This window comes from Tetrahymena thermophila (genome assembly GCF_000189635.1).
Source record: "Tetrahymena thermophila SB210 genomic scaffold scf_8254406, whole genome shotgun sequence".
Classification (NCBI taxonomy): Eukaryota; Ciliophora; class Oligohymenophorea; order Hymenostomatida; family Tetrahymenidae; genus Tetrahymena; species Tetrahymena thermophila.
In genome coordinates this window covers 542764-563788 of record NW_002476188.1, presented here as the reverse complement: position 1 = coordinate 563788, position 21025 = coordinate 542764, and the positions used below count along the sequence as shown (strand labels likewise).

The 21025-nt window shown below is 20.5% G+C and overlaps 4 protein-coding genes across 4 annotated transcripts; all 4 read left to right on the top strand. All coding sequences in view use genetic code 6, as the record gives it.

Annotated features, from left to right (window-relative positions):
* Positions 1-1106: 1106 nt before the first annotated feature.
* Positions 1107-5056, top strand: TTHERM_00246950 (transmembrane protein, putative; the record flags this gene model as incomplete). Its single annotated transcript, XM_001023824.2, has 5 exons — positions 1107-3097; positions 3143-3922; positions 4189-4248; positions 4430-4693; positions 5029-5056. 5 exons carry the CDS (start codon positions 1107-1109, stop codon positions 5054-5056), a joined length of 3123 nt encoding a protein of 1040 aa, XP_001023824.2.
* A 3963-nt stretch (positions 5057-9019) lies between these two features.
* TTHERM_000246949 (transmembrane protein, putative) lies at positions 9020-9718 on the top strand (the record flags this gene model as incomplete). Its single annotated transcript, XM_012799940.1, has 1 exon — positions 9020-9718. One exon carries the CDS (start codon positions 9020-9022, stop codon positions 9716-9718), a length of 699 nt encoding a protein of 232 aa, XP_012655394.1.
* A 3633-nt stretch (positions 9719-13351) lies between these two features.
* TTHERM_00246930 (hypothetical protein) lies at positions 13352-15371 on the top strand (the record flags this gene model as incomplete). Its single annotated transcript, XM_001023822.2, has 4 exons — positions 13352-13400; positions 13461-13528; positions 13631-14531; positions 14593-15371. The coding sequence occupies 4 exons, from the start codon at positions 13352-13354 to the stop codon at positions 15369-15371; spliced, it is 1797 nt and encodes a 598-aa protein (XP_001023822.2).
* Positions 15372-17577: 2206 nt separating this feature from the next.
* TTHERM_00246920 (hypothetical protein) lies at positions 17578-21025 on the top strand (the record flags this gene model as incomplete). Its single annotated transcript, XM_001023821.2, has 2 exons — positions 17578-18063; positions 18131-21025. 2 exons carry the CDS (start codon positions 17578-17580, stop codon positions 21023-21025), a joined length of 3381 nt encoding a protein of 1126 aa, XP_001023821.2.

Below are 21025 nucleotides of genomic sequence, written 5' to 3'. Positions count from 1 at the left end.
AATTAAAAATAAATAACATGTTAACTTAGATAATTAGAGATAAGATATTAATATGTCATAAGACACATTTATAAGCAGCGATAATAACTTTCTAAACAATTTAAATTTTAATAATAGTTCTAAAAATCTCTACGTTAAAGAAAATGATCAGGAAGATTAAAATAAATATAAAATACAGCTAAATGAATTTTCTTTCTATAAATTAGAAAAGCATTTAGGAGACAATTAAGAATCAAATATATCAAGTTATAATTCACTAGATGAAAATATTGAAGACTTAGAGAATAATAATGCAGAAATTATTAAATAAAATACACTTTTTCATTTCTCTATTAGAAAGGCTTTGAAATAATATTTAGATTTAAATAAAGTCGCCTTTAAATATGCAAGCTAAAAATATGAATAAGCAAACATAAATTTGGATTAAATAAAAAAGCTTGATTAAAAAATTAAATATCAATTTACTAATAATCAGCATTTGTAAATTTCGAAGCAACACATAATATTTTCAACTTACTCAATATGCATAATAAAAAACTAGTTATTTGATGAATTAATTAAGATATTGTCAAATTACAATATACAGCTGCTCGTCTTTTCCATGAAAAAAGGGAATAACTTTCTGGAGGCCAATTAAGATTTAAAATTTATTCATAATGATTAGGAAGTAATCAGAATATTTTATGAAAAAGAGCAGCTAATTAACTTCATGACTTCAAAAAGATAACACAATGAGTAAAATACTCGCCTTAACTTCATCTAACACTATTGAATAATCTTTTTTTAACGTTTCAAAATTAAAACTTATTAAAAAAATATTTAAAAAATTAATATATGTCTTAAAAATATTTTATTTGTTCATTAAGATTAAATATTTTTCATAAATGATTTTCTAATAAACTAAAATTATTTCTATATTAATTTGAAATCCATTAACTTTTATCAATATTAGCTTTAAGAAATTCCAGAATTTAAAAATAAATTATTGCCTTCTTTATTATTTATTTTGCAAAATTTATTATTTCTACTTCTGTGTATATTTAATTAATATAAAATTGATCATTCTATTTTATAAAAAGAAGAAAGTAGTTTTAAAAAATTAGATCATGGTTCTACATTATAAAATAATAATTATAGCTACTTTGCCTTTCACTAGCACTATTATAGGAGCCATAATTTGTTAAATAATAAATTATAAATTTTATAATGAGTAGGTTGATACTATTATTAGTTACATGAATTAGAAAGAGCAGGAATTTTGTGATATTTAGATGAATGCTAATAATCTGCAAATTAGCATCTAAATCTAATAGGTAATATAAAGTATTTAGCTTTTACGCAATTTTAGTTAAAAGATAAATATGTAATATGCTAGACAAATAGACAAAAAAAATTTAGAATTATTTTGCTATATTTAAAATAATACTTCTTTTTAGGAATGCTTTCATTAAAGCTATTCTTTGCATAATTGCTGGTAATTATTCTGCTTTATTTTTAATAAAAAAATAATCTCTCTTTTTAATTTAAATAACTCAATATTTAAATTTTTTTTTACAAATAGGTTTGATTCTTCTTTTAACAATTTATATTAGCTAAGTTAAAAATAGCAATAATGGCTAATAAACATGTTTTCTCTTAGTTTTTTAGTTAAATCAATTTTCATATAAAATTAATTTAACTCACAAAACTTAAACTACTCAAACATATTTTTTAACTTTGGAGGACAAAGCATATACTCCATTTGCAATAGTTAAACATACTCAAGTATTTTTACTGAAAACAATATTCAATAAAAAACGATTTAAGATAGTATTTGGTTTCGCAATATGTTAAATGAAACTAAATTAAATGTTATTTTAAACAATTAATATTTTGATGAGCAATTTAGCTAATCCTAAGATATTTACTTCTGCTTAAATATATTTAATTTTCCACAAATAATTGATTTGAATGAAAGTTAAAATTTATTATGCCTTTACATTAATAAAGAAAATAGAAGTTCCTATTTCAACAGATTTAATTAACCTAACCGTTAGTTGTACATTTTTACAAATAAATAAAAAGAAGTAATTTACTCGCCTTCTTAAAACTAAAGTGATTTTGATGATAATACTAAATTTTAAGATAATATAGATAGTGTATTGGACTAAGTTAGTAATTATCAAAGCATTAAATAAAATTAATCTTTTATATAAGAAATAAATTCAAAATTTGTAATTATAAAGCCGATTTTGGTTGAATTAAACAGTGGATAAGATCTTAATATCCAAACGAGTAATATTTTATATTAAGTTGTTATGCTTAATTAATCATAATCGTAGGAAAATTATTTAATTGCAATATAGAAAATAAGGCAATTTATTTTGATTTTTGATTTAATTCTATCAATTACAAGCTTAATCTCCTTATTATTTCTCATTTATAAAATGAGGTTGATAAGATCTGATATAATACAATAGATTGATATGTTAATTTAAATATTGTAATAAGCAAATAAAGAAAACTATGAAATACTGGATTTTATTTAAAAAATTTAAAAAGAAACAATTCTTTTTAAAGAAGCTGAAGATCTAAATTAAAGTATCATTCAAATTATTGCTACAATATTAAATACTTCGGATAATTTTTTTAAAGACGAAGAAGCTTAAGTTTTTTTAAGATTAGCCTCGTAAATAGAATATTTTTAGAAATTTAAAAATAATTTTGCAGTTGGTACTATTTATAACAATGTTGGAAGTATTTTTTTAAAAAGAGGATATTATTTCGAAGCTCTATAAATGTTTTCCAAATCAATTTTATATATTAAATATTAAATTTAAGACTTCTGCTCAGAGAATTGCTAGACACTTGACTGTAGTTTACTTGAATAGTATTGTATTAATTAAGATATATTTTTAGATAATAAGCCAGAAATAACTGAAAGTGATAATCTAGATTCTAAAAGCAGAAATACAAATGATGAAATAGTCAAATTACTTTTTGCTTTATTTTATAGAAAGAGAAACTTTTTGTTTGCATTACAATCATTTTAAGAAAATTGTGATTAAAATAATTTGCAATTAAAAAATTAGTAAGAAAATTAATAATATATTTTTTGGTAAGAAATTAAAAATTTAGTAAAAGAACTAATTAAGTTTTCTAGGACTCTACCATATGGATAGCTTCAAGAGATAAAACTATAGTCCAATCTATCAAAATGCTATTTTAAGTTAGGAAAAGAATAAAAATCTTAATATTATCTAACCCTATCAGATAGTTTACTAAAGTAGCTGAAGAAACTTTAAAATTAATAAAAAACTGATTCTAATTGCATAGCAACTGAGTTGATTGACAATTATAACGATCAACAAATAAACACAGAATAAAGTAAATAAAATGAAGAGAATTAAATATCAATAAAAAATTTAAATATTACATCCAGAAAAAAATCCTTAAATTAAAACTTATAAATTGCTTTTAATAGCGATATTATGTTTAAAAAATTAAGCTCTGTATTTGATAATAATTTTTTGAAGGCTCATAAAAGAAAAATATCAAATTTTAAATATCAAAAAAGTAGAAATAGTTCTACTTTTAAAAAAATGAATAGTTTTTCTCCAAATATGAGAAAGTCACCTCATTAAAAATTTGAATAGGTTAATATGACAGATTTTGATTCAGATAATTGCTTTAATAAAACAAAAAAAAGTAAATTGTCAAAAAAATAAGACAATTTAGATTATTTGACTGAAAATTAATAACAGATTGCTCTTCAAAATATACCGAATTAATAATAAATATTATCACTTGAGAAACAAATTGACTCATTCAATAGATTGAAGCGATAAAGTTAGTATTTTGTTTTTTAGCGTGAACATTTAGATAATAATATAGAAAGCCATTTTGAAAAGAAAAGAAATATTGATTAAAGCTTGGAGGAAAAGTATACATTTATAAATTATTTGTCCCTAGAAAATCTTGATTCAATCATTAAAATGACTAAAGCAGAAATTCTTTACCTAAAAAAAAATTACAAGTAATCAGCTTTAATTTTAACCAGTTTACTAGAAGAGAAAAAAGAATTAATGTCTCATTTTCCTAAAAAAATAATTAGTTTAATTTAGTTAATTTTTGAAAAACATAAATTAAAATCATAGCACTTGAATTAGATTTATTAGCAATTAAACGGTTAAATAAATATAAGCATAGGTATTGTTTTTGCTTGCAATTAGGAGGAGTCGTCTATTTTTAAGTCAATCTAATTAGCAAGTAATGTAATAAGCCAAATTCTAACATAAAAAAATGACAAGCTAGGAATAATTATTCAAAACTTAGAAAATCAGACTATTTAGTTATATATGCAATTAACCTATATTAAAATAATAAAAAATGGTATTTCAAATATCATTTAAGATATTTTTTAAATTCTAAAAAATAAATAAAAATTAAGAAGTTTCAATACTATTTTTGGCATCCTTTATGACGATTATTCATCAAATTAATCTAGTAATTTAGATGAGGAAGAAATACAAGAGTATTCGTTTTAATATGAAACTAATCATTAATTATATAGCTAAAAATTTAAATGTTACTCAGATAAATTTGAAAATAAATTACAAAATTAATATTAATAATAAATTTTATAAACTTCAAATGGCAATTTAACTGAAACTGATCCTTCCAAGAAAGAAGATTTTTAGTTATCAGCAGTAAAGTAAAATTTTTAGCTAGGAATTAATTCAATAGAAAAAAATTAAGAATAAAAAAAATCAATAAGTTTTAATTAATTAAATTAAGTATTTCATGCTAGCATGAAAAAAGTCTTAATACATTTTTTTTAATAATAAATTTGGTTTTATAAAATAAAAAATAGCTTAAATAGTAAAATAATAAAATAGAAATTCTTTTAAGAAAGTGATGACTTAAATAAAAAGTACATCTTATTTTGTACTGATAAAATAGAAATTTAATAAGATCAATAATTTGATGAGCTTTCCCTAACACTTTTTTGCTTAAATATATAGCTAATTATTTTTTCAAGTTAAATAGGAAATAATTTTCTAGAGTTATTACCTGAAAAAACTTATGAATTTTAAGGAAAATACATTATTAAAATATTTTACCAAGCTGAAAAAGTACTTAATTATTTAAAGAATTTAAGAAACACGTATGTCGAATGTTCATATCCATCAATCATTTAGCATTTTTGAAATTTTTATTGTAATTATTATTTTTATCATCATTTATTTCTTAATATTTAGCTGAAGAGTATTTATAGTAATTATTATCAAAACATAGTTAATATTATTAAATAGTATACCTATATTTATTAAATGTTTTTATCTAATTAAAATAATTTCTGATTTACCTTTATTAAAACAATTATCATATCATTTTCTTAACTGTTTTTAGTTTCAAATATTTTTTATGTAATTGAGAATCTTCAATAAATAAATAAATAAATAAATAAATAAATAAATAAATAAATAAATAAATAAATAAAAAATTAAAAACTTAAAGGACAAAAATTTTTTTAAAAATAAAAAATTGAAATAGCTTAGCTTTGATTTTTATAATTGTGTTAAATAAGATACCATCTTTAAAAAGATTAATATTTTTATAGTGAATTTAATAAATAAAAAATTAAGGGTTTTTTATAACATTATTAAGATAAATAATTAATTATGAACTACATACAATCATATATATTATTTACTTATTGCTTAAAAAAATTTATTTAATTAAATTTTCTTTATAATTTACTACCTCATCTATGAATATTTTACTTTATATTTTTTTAAAAAGTGATTTGATTTAATTTAATAATTTATTAAACATTTAAACGAATAAAAAAGTAACATAAATTAATAGTGTATAGATATATAGATGGTCATTTAATATAGATTATTAATTGTAGGATTGGTTCAAATACTGAGCATATTTTTTTGGATTAGCACTTGTTAGTATTTAATGATAGTAAATGTAAATGAGCAGATATAAATTCTGTAAGATCAGCTCTAAATTTAAGAATTTCAGTCGAAAAAATTTAAGATTGATATATTCAATTAATAGGTTGTATATTTAGTTGAGAACATTATAGTTAATACTTAGCTGATAACAAAATTTTAAAGGAATATCTTAAATGGCTATATTAAAACAAACTAAGTTAAATTCCTAAAGCAAAACAAAACAAATTATTTATGCACTGTAAATGAAGGCTATGAGTATTAAAATTGTCTTTAACTTAAACCTTTTCTTTTGAATTGTTTGTAATAATTTAGTTCTACTTAATTTTTTTATAAAGTATAGAAAGAAAGAATCTATAAAAAATTTTAAATTATAGTAAAATATTTTAATTTTAATTATATATTTTAAATTTAATATAATAGATATTAAACATTTAATGAGAATGATTAACAAGAGATATAGCTTCATGATCAGATTTTTTAGGAATTATATACTTTAGCGCCACTAATTAAATCAATAAGTAGCTCAGGTAATAATAATTCTTATGTAAATCCTAGCAATATTTTAGTAATTTATTTTAAAGAAAGATTAGTGTATGCTAATTGTAATAATTCAACAATAATAAGTATCACTCCCTTCACATAAAAAACTTTTTAAAATACTTTAAAAATCTTACAAAATTAAAATATAACATTTCTAAATGAAACTATTATTATTCCTTAAAATTTGATTATAGAAACAAATAATACTCAATTTTAAGGATTCTACTTTTGTCAAAATATAAACTATAATGATTAAATAATAACATGCTCTTTTATTGAATAAACATTCATTATAAATTATTTCAATTAATTTTGGTCAGCTAATTATTAATTACTTATTTTAGATCCTCAAAATTAAGAAATTGTTTATAACTCATAAACTCCAAATAATAGGACGAATTTTGATTATTTTAGTTTTACTTCAAACTATTCCTTAGATATTTAAAAGTTAATAAATTAAGACAATAGTTTTAAATATTTTAATTACAAATTTATTAAATAAATTAATGGTTAAATGCTAATTATTTAGCCAATTTTTTCTTAAAATAAATTAGTAATTAATTAAAACAATAATGGACAATCTTAATTTTTAGAAATTTATATTTTTAGAAATTAAAATTTGCTAAACTTGCAAGATTAATTGAGCAATTTAATTTTTAAAAATTAATAATATTCTCTTATATTTTCATGCTTAGCACTTATGGTTTCTATTATTTTGTTTGTTTTTTACTAGAATTCTATTAAGAAGATGTTTCTTTTTTCTATTAATCTGCTAATATAGCTACTCAAATTAATTAATGACTAAGAATTTGATTTTAAATAAATGACAGATCTGAAAGAGAGTGAAGCTTTTTTTTCTTTAGAAACAAAAGATCTTTACTAAAGTGTGCTTTAGATTTGCTCAATCCTCATTTATATTTCAGAAAACTACTTTAAAGAAAATGAAGCTGAAAACTTAATTAGACTAAGTAATTAAATTGACTATTTTAGCTAATTGGGAAATAATTATGCTGCTGGCATAACTTGCAATAACATTGGCAATATATTACTTAAATAGGGACATTATTTTGAAGCACTTGAAAATTTTTAAAAATCAATTATATATGCCAAATATTCAATTTAAAATTTCATAGAAAAGTATCCTAATTCAATTAGCTCAAAGCTTTTAGAAGATTATTCTTTTAGAAATAATATGTCTTAGTTTTATTAAATTAACCAATCTGCCTAATTATCTTAATAGCCTCAAAATTTTCATGAAATAAAATAGCAATAAAAAATTATTTAAAAGGAAGAATTTTATTATGAAAGAATGGAATTATTGACTACTTTATTTTATCGTTAAAGAAATTACATAATAGCTCTTTAGTCATTTTAAGAATATTGTGATAAAAATTAAGAATAAAAAAATCATAAAGAAGAAAATTTTAATCATAACTTTTGGTATGAAATAAAAATGTTATTTAAAGAGCTAATTAAAGTTGCAAGATAATTGCCTTATGGAGAATATTAAGAAATTAAGCTTCTAACACATCTTTGTAAGTGTTATTATAAACTTAAAAATTTTAAAAAATCATAGCAGATACTTTCATTTTCAAAATCCTTATTGCTATAGCTTGAATCAATATCAATATAGTAGAATAGATTATCTAGCTATTCATATTAATCAAATATTTCCTAAATTCAATAATAAAAGTTTGATTGCTCATTTAATAATCAAAAAAATTTTAAGTTATAAGTCAGCAATTAAAGAAAAAAAATTTATTTGAATGAAGCAGGTGAAGATTTCTTATGTAACTTTACAAATATTTAAAGTTAAAATAATCAATCAAACAACTTAATTTATCAAGATAAAAAGAAATAGTCAAATGAAGTTTTAAGTAGAACTAGCTAACCTCTATTTCTAAAAAAACAAAATAATTCAAAGCAAGAGAAAAGATGTGAATAAAAAATAGTTGATAATTCTCTTTGCATTAGCTAAGAACAAACTAGAATTTAAATTGATTAAATTCTTGATTTATCTAATTGCTATAGATAAAGGATAAGTTCTATTCAAGAAACTAGTTTAAGAAAAAATAGATTATCTTAATTTATTCAATAAAATAATCAAGGGGAGAAAGGCTTAGAGTCATTTTTTATAAATAAAAGAAGAATTTAAAATGAAATCTAAGATGAATACCTCTTTATGAATTATCTTTCTTCTGAAACTTTAGATACAATCATCAAAATCACAGAAGCAGAAATATTAATGATGCAAAGCAATTATTATGAATCTGCTTCAATTTTAAGCTCTTTGCTTGAGCAAAAACAAAAATTTATGTCTCACTTTCCTTAGAAAATAGTAAACTATATCAAAAATATGTTTGATAAATGTAAAATTGTATCAGAATAATTAGATTAAATTTATTCATAGTTCAACAATTAAAAAACTTACCATATTGGGATTATATTTGCATGCAATTAGAATCCTCTCTCAGTAGTAAAATCTATCGAATTATTGAGTAATCTAGTGAGTAGTGTTCTAATTAATAAACATGATAAAATAGGATTACTACACTAAAACTAATTTGATAACTTAATTGACTTAAATTTTACACTAACAAATGCTTCTGTTATAAAATAAAATATGGTAAATATAGTTAATAATCTTTAAGAGGCCATAATAAACTAAAAATAAGAAAGTTTTTGCAATTTTTTAGACTTTTCAATTGGCAGCGATGATTAAATTCATTTTGAAAATAAAATTTATCCCACAGTTCAATCCCAAAACTATTTTAAAGAAGGATTTACTTAAACATAAATACACACTTATTAAAAAGAATAAGAATCATTTTATTAGTTTAACAATCAAATAGTCAATTATATTTAGGAATCGTAAAATACTAGTCTCGCAAAAGAATAGTCTGAAGATTAATGCAAAAGCTTAGATTATTTGTTAGAAAGTATCTAAATAAAAGGCTAGTATAAATTCATAAATTCTAATAATTACAAAAGTAGTTATGAGTAATATTTTTAAGAAAACTAAAATTAATCTTCTAAGACTGAAAGTATTGAATAGAGGGATAAAATGTTTAACAGCATAATAAAAACGAAAGAAAAGAGAATATTTAATAAAAAATGCATTAGAAACGAAGCATTTCATTTAAGCATAAGAAAAGCAATTATAAATGTATTTTTAGATTAAATAGCTTATCGAATTTCAATAAATAAAATTTCAAGTACTAAGACAATGAAAATTGAAAACCACAAAAAATTTATATTATATTCAACTGATAAAGTAGAAGTAGCTGATAATAAATTATTTTATTAATTATGCAATCTTCTTTACAACATGAATATTCAGCTGATAATCTTTTCTATTTAGTAAGGAAATAACTTTATTGAATAGCTTCCTGAATAAATTTATGAATATAAATAAAAATAAATAATACGTGTCTTTTATCATTCTGAATAGATTATTAATTATTTGAAAAATAATAGAAATTATTTCCCTTGTTGTTAATATCCTACCATAATATAGCATTTTTGATTTGAAATATAAATTAAAAATTTTATTTAAAATAACTTTTCATTTTACTGAAAATAATCAATTTCAAATAAAATATATTATGTTATGTTATACTGCAGTGTATTTTATTATTTGTTTTTTATTTATTTAGAAAGTAACTATAAATTTAAAACTTTTTTATTAAGAATTATTAAAATAATAATTATTGTTTAAAAAAAATATTAAGCTATTAGCATATATTTACAAGTATGATGATCATACAAAATTAGAAATAAAATCAATATAATTATTGATATTATAATATATAGTTCCCTTATTAAAATCTAAACAAATATATAATTAAATTATGATTAAATAATATTCTTAATATTAATAGGTCTTAATAGAATTAAATGAATGCGAAACAACTACTCGCTTTTTTTAGCAAAAAAAAGATATTAATAATTATTCCTATAGTATTCATAATAAATATAGCTATCTTAAGTTAATATTATGCTTTAATCTAAGCAAAATAAATTAATTAATACATATAAGATAATATGTTTTAAACTCAAATATAGTTTAGCTAATAATTTACATCATTAATATCGCTGCAATTAAGCAATTAGCTGCAAAAATTTGCAATAATAATTAGAATTTAAAATGAATTTTTAGCAAATACAATTAATGGCAAGGTTATAGTCTAAAAAAACAATTCTAAAAGTATGGCGCATTTAGAATTACTCTATGAAAATAAAGAATAACCAGAAATAGAAAAATAGTTTAAAAAAAACATGATTAATGCATGGTAATATAAAAATAAAAACCTCTACTTTAGCTAATTTTATTAATAATTTTTAATAGACTAATATATATCAATTTTTTTATTATATATCCTTTTGTTTTTTACCTTATTATTTTTAATTAAAGGTATCATTAAAATATTACAGATTTACATAAGTTAGATTATAAAGCTTAGCAAATTGTAGACTCATTTTCATGTTTAAGCATTCTTTAAAGAGTCTTTGATTATACAGAAGAAAAATCATATTATTCTAGCAAAAGGGTTTTATTTCCTAACTATTATTATTTAACATTTTAAGAGTAAGGATTATTATTTTTAAATGGAAAAAACACAACATTTAGAAATATTCCTCCTTTAAAAAATTGCTATCAAGGATTATATTAGTTTGATGCAAGATGCACAGCATGGTTTAAAGAAGGAATTTTGTAAAACTTCATATAAATTACAAACTAAAAGCTATTAGATTAAAATACTACAAATGAATTTACTATGAACTAGCCATTATTTTCAAAAAATACACTCAATAAAGAAAATTTAATTAGTTTGTTGGGATATCAATTCTCTCTTGAATATATATAAAATTATTTTTAGAATTTTGGAAATGCTACACAGTAAATCTATTTTATAGATCCTCAAAGTTAAATAATTTACTATGACTATAACAAATAACAGTGCAATTCTTCAACACATTAATAAACTCTATCAAGTTGTGAACTCAAATACTTATAGTCTGAATAAGATTCAATAAAAATTCAAGAATAAATTTTTAGCAATTTTCATTAATACAGTTATGAAATAATCAATAACACTTCCAAAGAAGCTATTGATAGAATTTAATCTTTATTAATTACATTTCCATATTAAAGAAACGGATCATAATCTTAACTTATTATTAGCCCTATATACTTTATTGATAAGATGCCTTCATATGTGAATGAAATAAATAAAATAAACAATACAGAATATAAAATTCAAATTCCTTTACTCTAAATTAATATAATATCAAATTAAAATAATATCGAAATTTTTGATATACTAAATAAATCATTCAACACTTATTTTACTATAGTGAATATAATACTAATTATGAGTGGAATTTTTATTATAGCACTCATTATTTTTTACTCAAATAAAATAATACTTTTATTTAACACATCTTTATAGCAAATAATTGATATACTAGAGGAAATGAATTGCTCAAAATTTACTAAAAAGATATTTGAAATTGATATTGAAGATTACTTTTTGTCGAAAGAAACACAAGAATTGTATCAGAGTGTAAAAGAAATTTATTTTTCTCTGATTAGCATGTCAAACGAATATTATGTCAAAGATTAGACAGAAGTATTATTGAATCTATCATAAAGCTAATAATTTTTCAAATTCTTTAAAAATTATCATGCTCTTGGAATTATTTGTAATAATATGGCTTCTATTTTATTGAATTAAGGTTTTTACTTAAAAGCCTTAAAATAGTACTCTGAAGCTATTGTAATTGCAAAGTATTGTATTTAAGAATTTTGCAATGAAGATCCTTACTCAAAAACTAATGAATTACTCTTAGAATTCACATATTAATTTGATTAACTTTAGAATTAATTTAAGAAACTAAAGGTTTTAAATTTTTTATTTTTTGTTGTAAAAGTTGGCTTTAAATAAATTTTTTTTAATACCATATAGAATGCAAGCACTAAGGATAAGCTAAAATCTACAGTACATATGAAAAGTACGAACCAAGAAATTCAAAGCATGAGCATTAAGATAGAAGAATTTTCAAAAAACTAAAGTATGACTAAAACTTCTACTATACATTTTTTACTTGAAAATATTTAAAATTTACAAAAAAAATCTAATTAAAATAATTATAAAAAACCTGAACTAGTTAGCTTTTCTTAATAAGCAATTGAATTAGTTTAAAATTTATTTTATAGAAAAAGAAATTTTGCAATAGCGATGATATGCTATTAAGAATTTATAGATAAAGAAAAATCTTAAAATTAGCCTTATTTACACAATTTCTGGTTAGAAATTAAGAAATTACTTAAAGAGCTTTTGTTTATATCAAAAAATTTACCATTAAAAAGTTATTAACAACTTGAAATATTTTTACTAATATCAAAGTGTCAAATGCAATTAAACAAAAAAGAAAAATCAAAGTATATTATTCAGTTATGCGAAGAGTATCTATAATTACTGAAGGGATAGTACTAGAAATATAAGTAATTATCAATTAGTCAATCAATTTTACCTTAAATTTCCTCTAATAATAATCCAGATTTACTATTAAAAAGTAAAAGATTAAGCTAAAATCAAAATATTAATATTTCTCTTAATGATGATAAAACTAATATTGGGAAAAGAAAATCTAGAAAATATTCTTTTTTGTTAAATGGCATTGTATAAAATGAAAAAAATTTAACAGGTGAATAAAATTTTTCTTTAGATTAATCCTAATAAATACTTAAAAATTATGATACTTAAGCGAAATAAATATAAATCCCTAATCGAAACGTATAGAAAATTTAAGATATCGAAATGGATTTTTCAGCGATTAATTTGGTATAAAGTATTTAAATGACTAAACAAGATGAAAATAATAGCCCAAAGCACAAATATTTTGACTGTAATTAAGGGTCTTTCAACTAAAATGATTAAACAAAATTTAACAATTTTTAACCGATAGAGTTTATGAAGGATTAAAATAGCAATCAAATATCCCAAAACAATTTTATTAATAGCCTAAATTAAACAGTAAACAGTTATATAAATGTTAAATAATCTTAAAACAAAATCAAATCTAAATTTATATAAAAGAGTAAAATAATTTTAACTTTAAATAAACTAAAAAAAAAGTCAAAATTAAGGGATAAATAAGAATTTGATTTTTCTTAAAATAAAAATGAAAATGCTCTTGAAAATTTTGAAGAAAAGTTTTAAAAAATTAGAAAAAAACTCAAAAAATTAGAAAATCAATATTAAATTTTCAACTACTATTCGGCTAAGAATTTATCAATTGTTACTCAGTTTGTTTAAGCAGAATATCATTTAAATTTTTATGAAACCAAGAAGGCTGCTTAAATTTTAGTGTAAATTCTTGAAGAGAGCAATTTTATTATTTCAAACTATCCATATTTGATTCTAAATAAATTAAACCACATATTTAATCAAGCAAATATAAAATCTAAAGAATTTGATTTGATGTTCTAAAAGTTCAATCCATAAATATACTTTCAGATAGGAGTTGTCTTTGCTTGTGGACTTAATTCAGAGCATGTATTTAATTCTGCCAAACTTACTAGTGACATTATAGGTAAAATCTTAAATAGTGATAATGACTAGTTAGGTATATTTTTAATTGAAATTCAAGATATTCAGTTTAACTAATATATGGCATATACAAGATTAAAAACTGTAAAACAAATGATAAATAAAATTATAGGAGACATATTTAGATTTACTACTTAAAAAAAAGACTACACAAAACTCATATAGATTTGTAACGAATTAAATGTACTAAATAACCGTAATAAGTAATATAATATTGCTACAGAAAGTAATAAATCTCATAGTATTGATGATTAAGTTTAGACTCCATATTCTTTTGCTTTTGACTAAGAAGAGTATATGAATAAATTGAGTGAAAATTTTGATGAATAACTTAAGAATCAGGTGGATAATGAATCTAATAATATTACAAAAATATATTATGAAAAAAGTAACTTAAACATAAATTCATTTTCTGATATTAACATAAGTAAATTTTTAACAAAATTTATCATTTTTATTTAATTTTAATAAATTAAATATAAAAATAGATTATTATAATACTTAACAAAAAAAATGTTCTGATCTAGAAAGTACTTATTTAAGTCCTCATTTATAAGTTTCTTAAACAAATTTAAATAGGGCTGACAGCTAACTTTCTAATAAGAGTCAAAGGAGACACACTATTTAAATCCACAAGAAAATTACCAATGAGTTCTTATCAAAAATTTAAAATACATCAAATAACTAATTGCCCTGTTCAAATTTCGATACTATTACTGTTTAAAACTTATCAATGTTAAATTAATCTGTTAAAGCAGAAAATAACTAAGTGAGTTAAGATAGCTTTGAGGTAGAAGCTCATTATTTAAATAATTTGGATAGAAATCATTAGTTTTACATGTCAATAAGGATGGCTCTTAAGGAATTTTATGAAAAAGATATCGTCTAAAAGTATTAAAAAAATATATCTTCTTAGAACCTAAATAAACAATTTAGCAGCTCTAAATTATTACATGATTTAGAAGAAAATTAAAATTTTACCTAACAAAAATTTATAATTTATTGTACTGATGAAGTTTAAATTAGGAAAAATTATTTATTTGAATAATTATGCCTATTTTTACTGAAGTACAAAATAACAATAATCATTTATTCTTCTTAAAAAGGATAAAATTTTTTAGAACTTTAGCCTCAATAATCCTATTTAAAAAGTAATAAATAATTAATAAAAGTATTCTACAAACAAGAATAAGTTATTTAATACTTAAAAAATTTTAGAGATAAAATAAATCCATTTATATACCCAACAATTATTTAGCACTTTTGAATGCAATTTAAATTTATAATTTATTTTGCATTATTATTCTTCCATTTTATTAACTTAACTGAAAAATAAATTATGTTACAGATTTTAAAAAAGTAACAATTTTTTATTTAAAAAAAAAAATTTGTTTATCTTAATTGCATTTTAATTCTTATCTTATGATAATTAAGTATTTTGTAAATTTTTTTATCAATATTTAATGTTAAACATTTCTAAATTAGTGTAATTTATTTTTTATTTATCTTAAAACAATATTTATATTTTTTTAAAGTATATGAAAATTTTTTTTTGGTGAAAAAAAATTAAAATTAAATAAAATATAAAAATTATTTATGGAATAAGGTATATCAATATTATTTAATTTAAAATTATTTTTTCATTTTTGATGATATAAAACTAATTTGCGTTTTGATTTTCTTTCTATTATTAGAAAAAAAGGAAAGAAGATATTTACTCTCAAGTAAATAAATTAATTTGTTTCTCAATTAAAATTTTATGATAAGAATTATAGTCTAAAAATTGTGTAAAAATTTGTTTGGAATTTAAAAGAAAAAGAAAAAGATTAATATGACTAGCAAAAATAGAATAATAATTGTTATAGGCTTTCCAATCATATCAATCTTGATAGTAGCAATTCTAAGTTAATATGTAGCATTAATATATGCAAGGCAATTTATTAATAGTCAAAAAAAGTAAATGTTTGAGTAAGAAGTGAATAATAATATGTCAATCATGCAGATCATAACTTTTTAAATTCAACAAGAAATGTAAAAATTTCCATATTACTTAAATTTAGTAAACAACTATTTTTTTCGACTGATAAATGGTTAAATAACACTTGAAAATAAATCAATAAAAACTCTTATTAACACAGAAAAACTCTTTAAAAATGATTCTAGCAATTAAGATATAATCTCTCTATTTAAGAAGAATCCTTTGTGGATCAACACTTGGTAAATATTAACATTTAATAAAAATTGAATTAATTTTTGGATTTCTTTGATGATAGATAAATTTAATATAATGAAGATTCTAAATCATTACAAATCATAATTTACTAAATTCCCATAGATTATATAAATTCACACTAAAACTTAATGTAATCTAAATAAATAAAAAACTATCTGCTCAAAAACAAAGGAAATCTTCAATATTTTAAATATTAATTAGTATAAATTTATAATTTAATAGGTATCACAAAAATTTTACAGATATTTAGGAGTTAAGCAATTATGGACAAATTTTATTATATAACTCGTCATTTTAAGAAATACTTTTAAGACCTATTAAACTTGAATCTTAGTTAAAGAATTCTAATTACAACAGAAAAATAAAAATTACAGATTATTTTTAAGGGTTTAATTATTAAGGTATTTTATTGTAAGGTGGAGTTAATTCAACGCTTTCTCAATATCCCAAAGATTAAAATTGTGAATAAGGTGTTTATCCATATGATCCTAGGTGTAGATTTTGGTATATAGATACTTAAAATCAGTAATCAGTTTAATTTAACAAACCAAGTATAATTTATTCTTCTAATAATCCTTAAATGGAATCTTCTTAATGCTAAAGGATAAAAACATTCAATCAAACTACAAATTAAATTGATTTATTTAGTATTCTTTGCATGAACACTTTGCTTTCTGATCTAAATACATATTTTAACAATATAAACAACATTACATCAAATGTTTATTATATTGACTCTAAAACTTAGTCTATTATTTTTAATTCGTAGAATGCGACAACAAATAATAAAGAGGTTTAATATTTGCCAGAGGTAGAATAAAAACACTAATCAAAAGAAGACTTAGAATTTTTAATCAAATAAATTCACAGCATATACTAAAAGTATCAATTTACATAATTAGATTTTATTGCTAATGATAAACAACAACACATCAAAAACAACTAAGCTCTTTTTGAAATTAATAGAAATGGTGAAAAAATAAAAGTAGTAATTAATCCAATAATAATCTATGACAAAGCACCCAAATATATGCAAGATAGTAAATTTAATGGAAAACAATTTTAAATATAGGTTCCTTATCTACAAATAAATTTTTTGAGTGATTAAATTTATTAAGAGTAAGCGAACAAATTCTAGGATTTTTTCAATAGATATTTTCTTTACCTTAATATATCGATTGGAATATTTTGCGTTATTTCATTCTTTATAACTGTGATTTATTTAACTAAAATTTAAAATATGATACATTTTTCTATTGAACAACTTATTACTTTGTTGATAAATATGAGTTAAGTTGATCAAAAATGGGATATATTCAACTTTGAAAGTACAAATGTATTTCTTTCAAAGGAAATCAGTGAATTATATGATAGTCTAAAATAAATACATCTGTTTCTACTTTAAACTTCAGAAAATTTTTTTGAGCAAAATTCAAGTGAAATTCTTTTAAAACTAACACGAAATATTGAGTTTTTTAAAAAATTTGAAAATCTAAACGCTGTTGGAATAGCTTATAATAATATTGGATATATATTGCTTTCATAAGAACTCTATATGCAATCTTTAGAGTCGTTTTAATAGTCTATAATATATGCAAAATATGAAATTTAATAATTTTTAAGGCAAAATCCATCTTCTTAATATGCTTAAATCCTAGAACAGGTTTCTTTCAATTCTTAAGTTTCAACTCAAATTCAAAAGAGCAACTTTCAAGATAAATAAAAAGTAAATTTAATTTGATATGATTTGATTTGCACATTTTGCTTACTAAATTTTTGATTTAAATAAATAGGAAACAAGTTAAAATTAATAAGGAATCCTGATTACATCATCTTTAAAGGAAAAGAGATAAATATAAGATGATATTAAAATCACCACAAACCAAAACAAATTAAATTTAATAAGTTGTGGAAAGTATGAAAATGAAGGAAATTACAGCTAAATAGTTACCAAATCTCCATCAACTTCACCTTTTTAAAGATTAGATAAATAGCCACATTTGAAAAGCAAAATGAATTAGAATGATGAAATTGATTCAAAATATTATACAAGTAATAATAATATAAATAACAATAAAGCTGATGAACATTTTGAGTATGTTGATAAGATGTTATAGTCTCTCTATCAAAGAAAAAAGAATTATATTTATGCTCTTCTTTAGTTTTAAGAGAATTAATAATAAACTGAAAAATATTGTCTAAAGTATAACTTTTGGAAAGAAATAAAGATTTTAATGAAAGAATTAATTAATCTGCCATAAATTTCTTAGCTTTTTGCAAAAAATAAAATAGTGATGAATGCTCTTACAGCAAAATGCTAATATTATCTTTAAAACTACAAAAAAGCAAATTCAATTCTTATAGGATGCGAAAACGATATTTTGAAGTATAGAATGCAAGAAAGAAGTATATATTAAAAAAAACAAAAAAGATTATCAAATTATCAAGAATCAACTTATTACAAACCAGAAATAAATCTGCCATCTTTTGCTTAAAAAAATTAAAGTAGGTAAACTATAGATTATGACTATTTAAATACAAGAAAGAAATCTACAATAATAGAATTATCTAATATAAAATCAAAAAATATTTCAAACACTCCTTTGTAGCTAATATTTTCTGATGATTAAAATAGCCTAATTTCACTTTCAAGTAAAGTTTAGATTCCTTATTCTAAAAATCAAATTTTTAGCTTGAATCATTCAACAAGTAATTTAAATCAATTTGATTGCAGCAACTCGCCTTCAAAACTAAAATAATAAAGAAGGAAATCAAAAAAGCTTGATTTATTAGAAGGTGATACTAGTGATTTATCGCTTTGGAATTCTGATGAATTAGAAAAGGATATAGATTAAAACCAAAATAGATTTAAATATTTTGTAAATGTAAAAAAGTTAAATAAATTCAGTAATTAAAATTTAATTTAAAATAAATTTAATATGTATCTGCAATAAAGATTTTCATTTAATAGCACAACACAATATCCTCAAAGTTATAATTCAAAGCAAGTAGATGCATAAAATATATCTAACAATAAGAAAAAAGAGTCAAAATAATCTATACTATTTAAATAATAAATTAAATAAAGCAGTATAGTCATAAATGAGAATAATATTGAATAGCTGTTTACAATTTTAAGAAAATATGAAAAAGATTATTAAGATAATACTTAAATTGAAAAATTTACCTCTCTCGAAAATATAGATTGCATGTTTAATTACTGTAAAGCTGAGTTTCTCTTTTCTGAAAAAAGATTTTTAGAATCAGGGTTAATTTTGGTAGATCTTTTTGAAACAAAGTAGAATTTTATGTCTTAAATACGCTACAAGATCACCTTCTTAATGAAGTAGGTTTTGGATAAATTAAAAATCAACAACGAAGAGTTTAATTAATTTTATTGTAAATTCAATCCTAACATCACAACTCAAATAGTCATGATATATTGCTAGCCTCTTGAAATTAAATAAATTTTAGAAACCACTTAGCTTTTAAGCAATTTAATAAATACCACTCTTACAAATGAGAAAGATTAAATTTAAATATTATTTTCAGATAGAGAAATGAAAACAATCACTACTTATTTATCATTGATAAAAATCAGTAAAATAAAAAGTTTAATAAAATATATTGTTTAAGATATTATAGAAATATTGACAAGATAGCATTCATCAAAAGAATTAATATTTTAAGCTATTGAGCAAGTAGTTCAAAATACATAAAAAAAATATTCCATTAACACAATTTAAAAGTCAACAAATAACGAAACTGTTCTTAATTAGTAATAAAAATAATCGTTTTAAATAAGTAATCAGTAAAACTATAAATAAAAATAATAAAAGTAGTAAGGATAAGATACAAGTTAAAAATAAAACAATAGCAGTACTAATTTAGAAGGTGTATATTAGCAATAAAAAGAAAAGTAAAATTTTTCTAATAATCTCAATAAAATCAATATATTTCAGTAATATATTAATAATTTTATTTAAAACGATTTAGAATTAAGTCATATTAATACTTTCAACTTAAAAAATAATAATAACTATAATTAATGCAAAGAAGATAAATTTTATTAAGAAAATTAAAATGGCTTTAGTAAAAATATTAATTTATCAAATATGAAAAAGAATAACTAAAAATGTGTTACTAGATTAAATTTAAGTGGAAAAATTTTAAACAATAAAGGTGATGACACTTTTGAAAATTCGATTAGCAATATATCAAACTCATAAGATTGCTTTTCAAAAAAATCTGTAAACGATGATGTGTAATTAAATAATATAAAAAACCAATATTTCCATACATCAATCAAAAAAGCAATCAGTGATTTACTTCTTTAAAATAAATTTACATGCTAATCTTAAAAAAATAAAAGCTTTAGCTAAAAATTATAAACTTGTCTATACACATAATAATTTATTATTTTTTCAACAGATGAAATAAGCATAATCGAAGATGCACAATTTTTGAATTTGTGTGAAGTATTGAGAGAGTATTACATTTAGTTAATTATCTATTCAAATAAGAAAAGTAATAATTTTATAGAATGTATGGATGGTTAAGCTTTGGCTTATAAAGGCATTGAAATAATCAAAGTCTTTTATTCTAATTAAGATGTTTATGACTATTTGAAGAATTCAAGAGATACTTACCATAAGTATATATATCCTATAGTTATTTAACACTTTTGA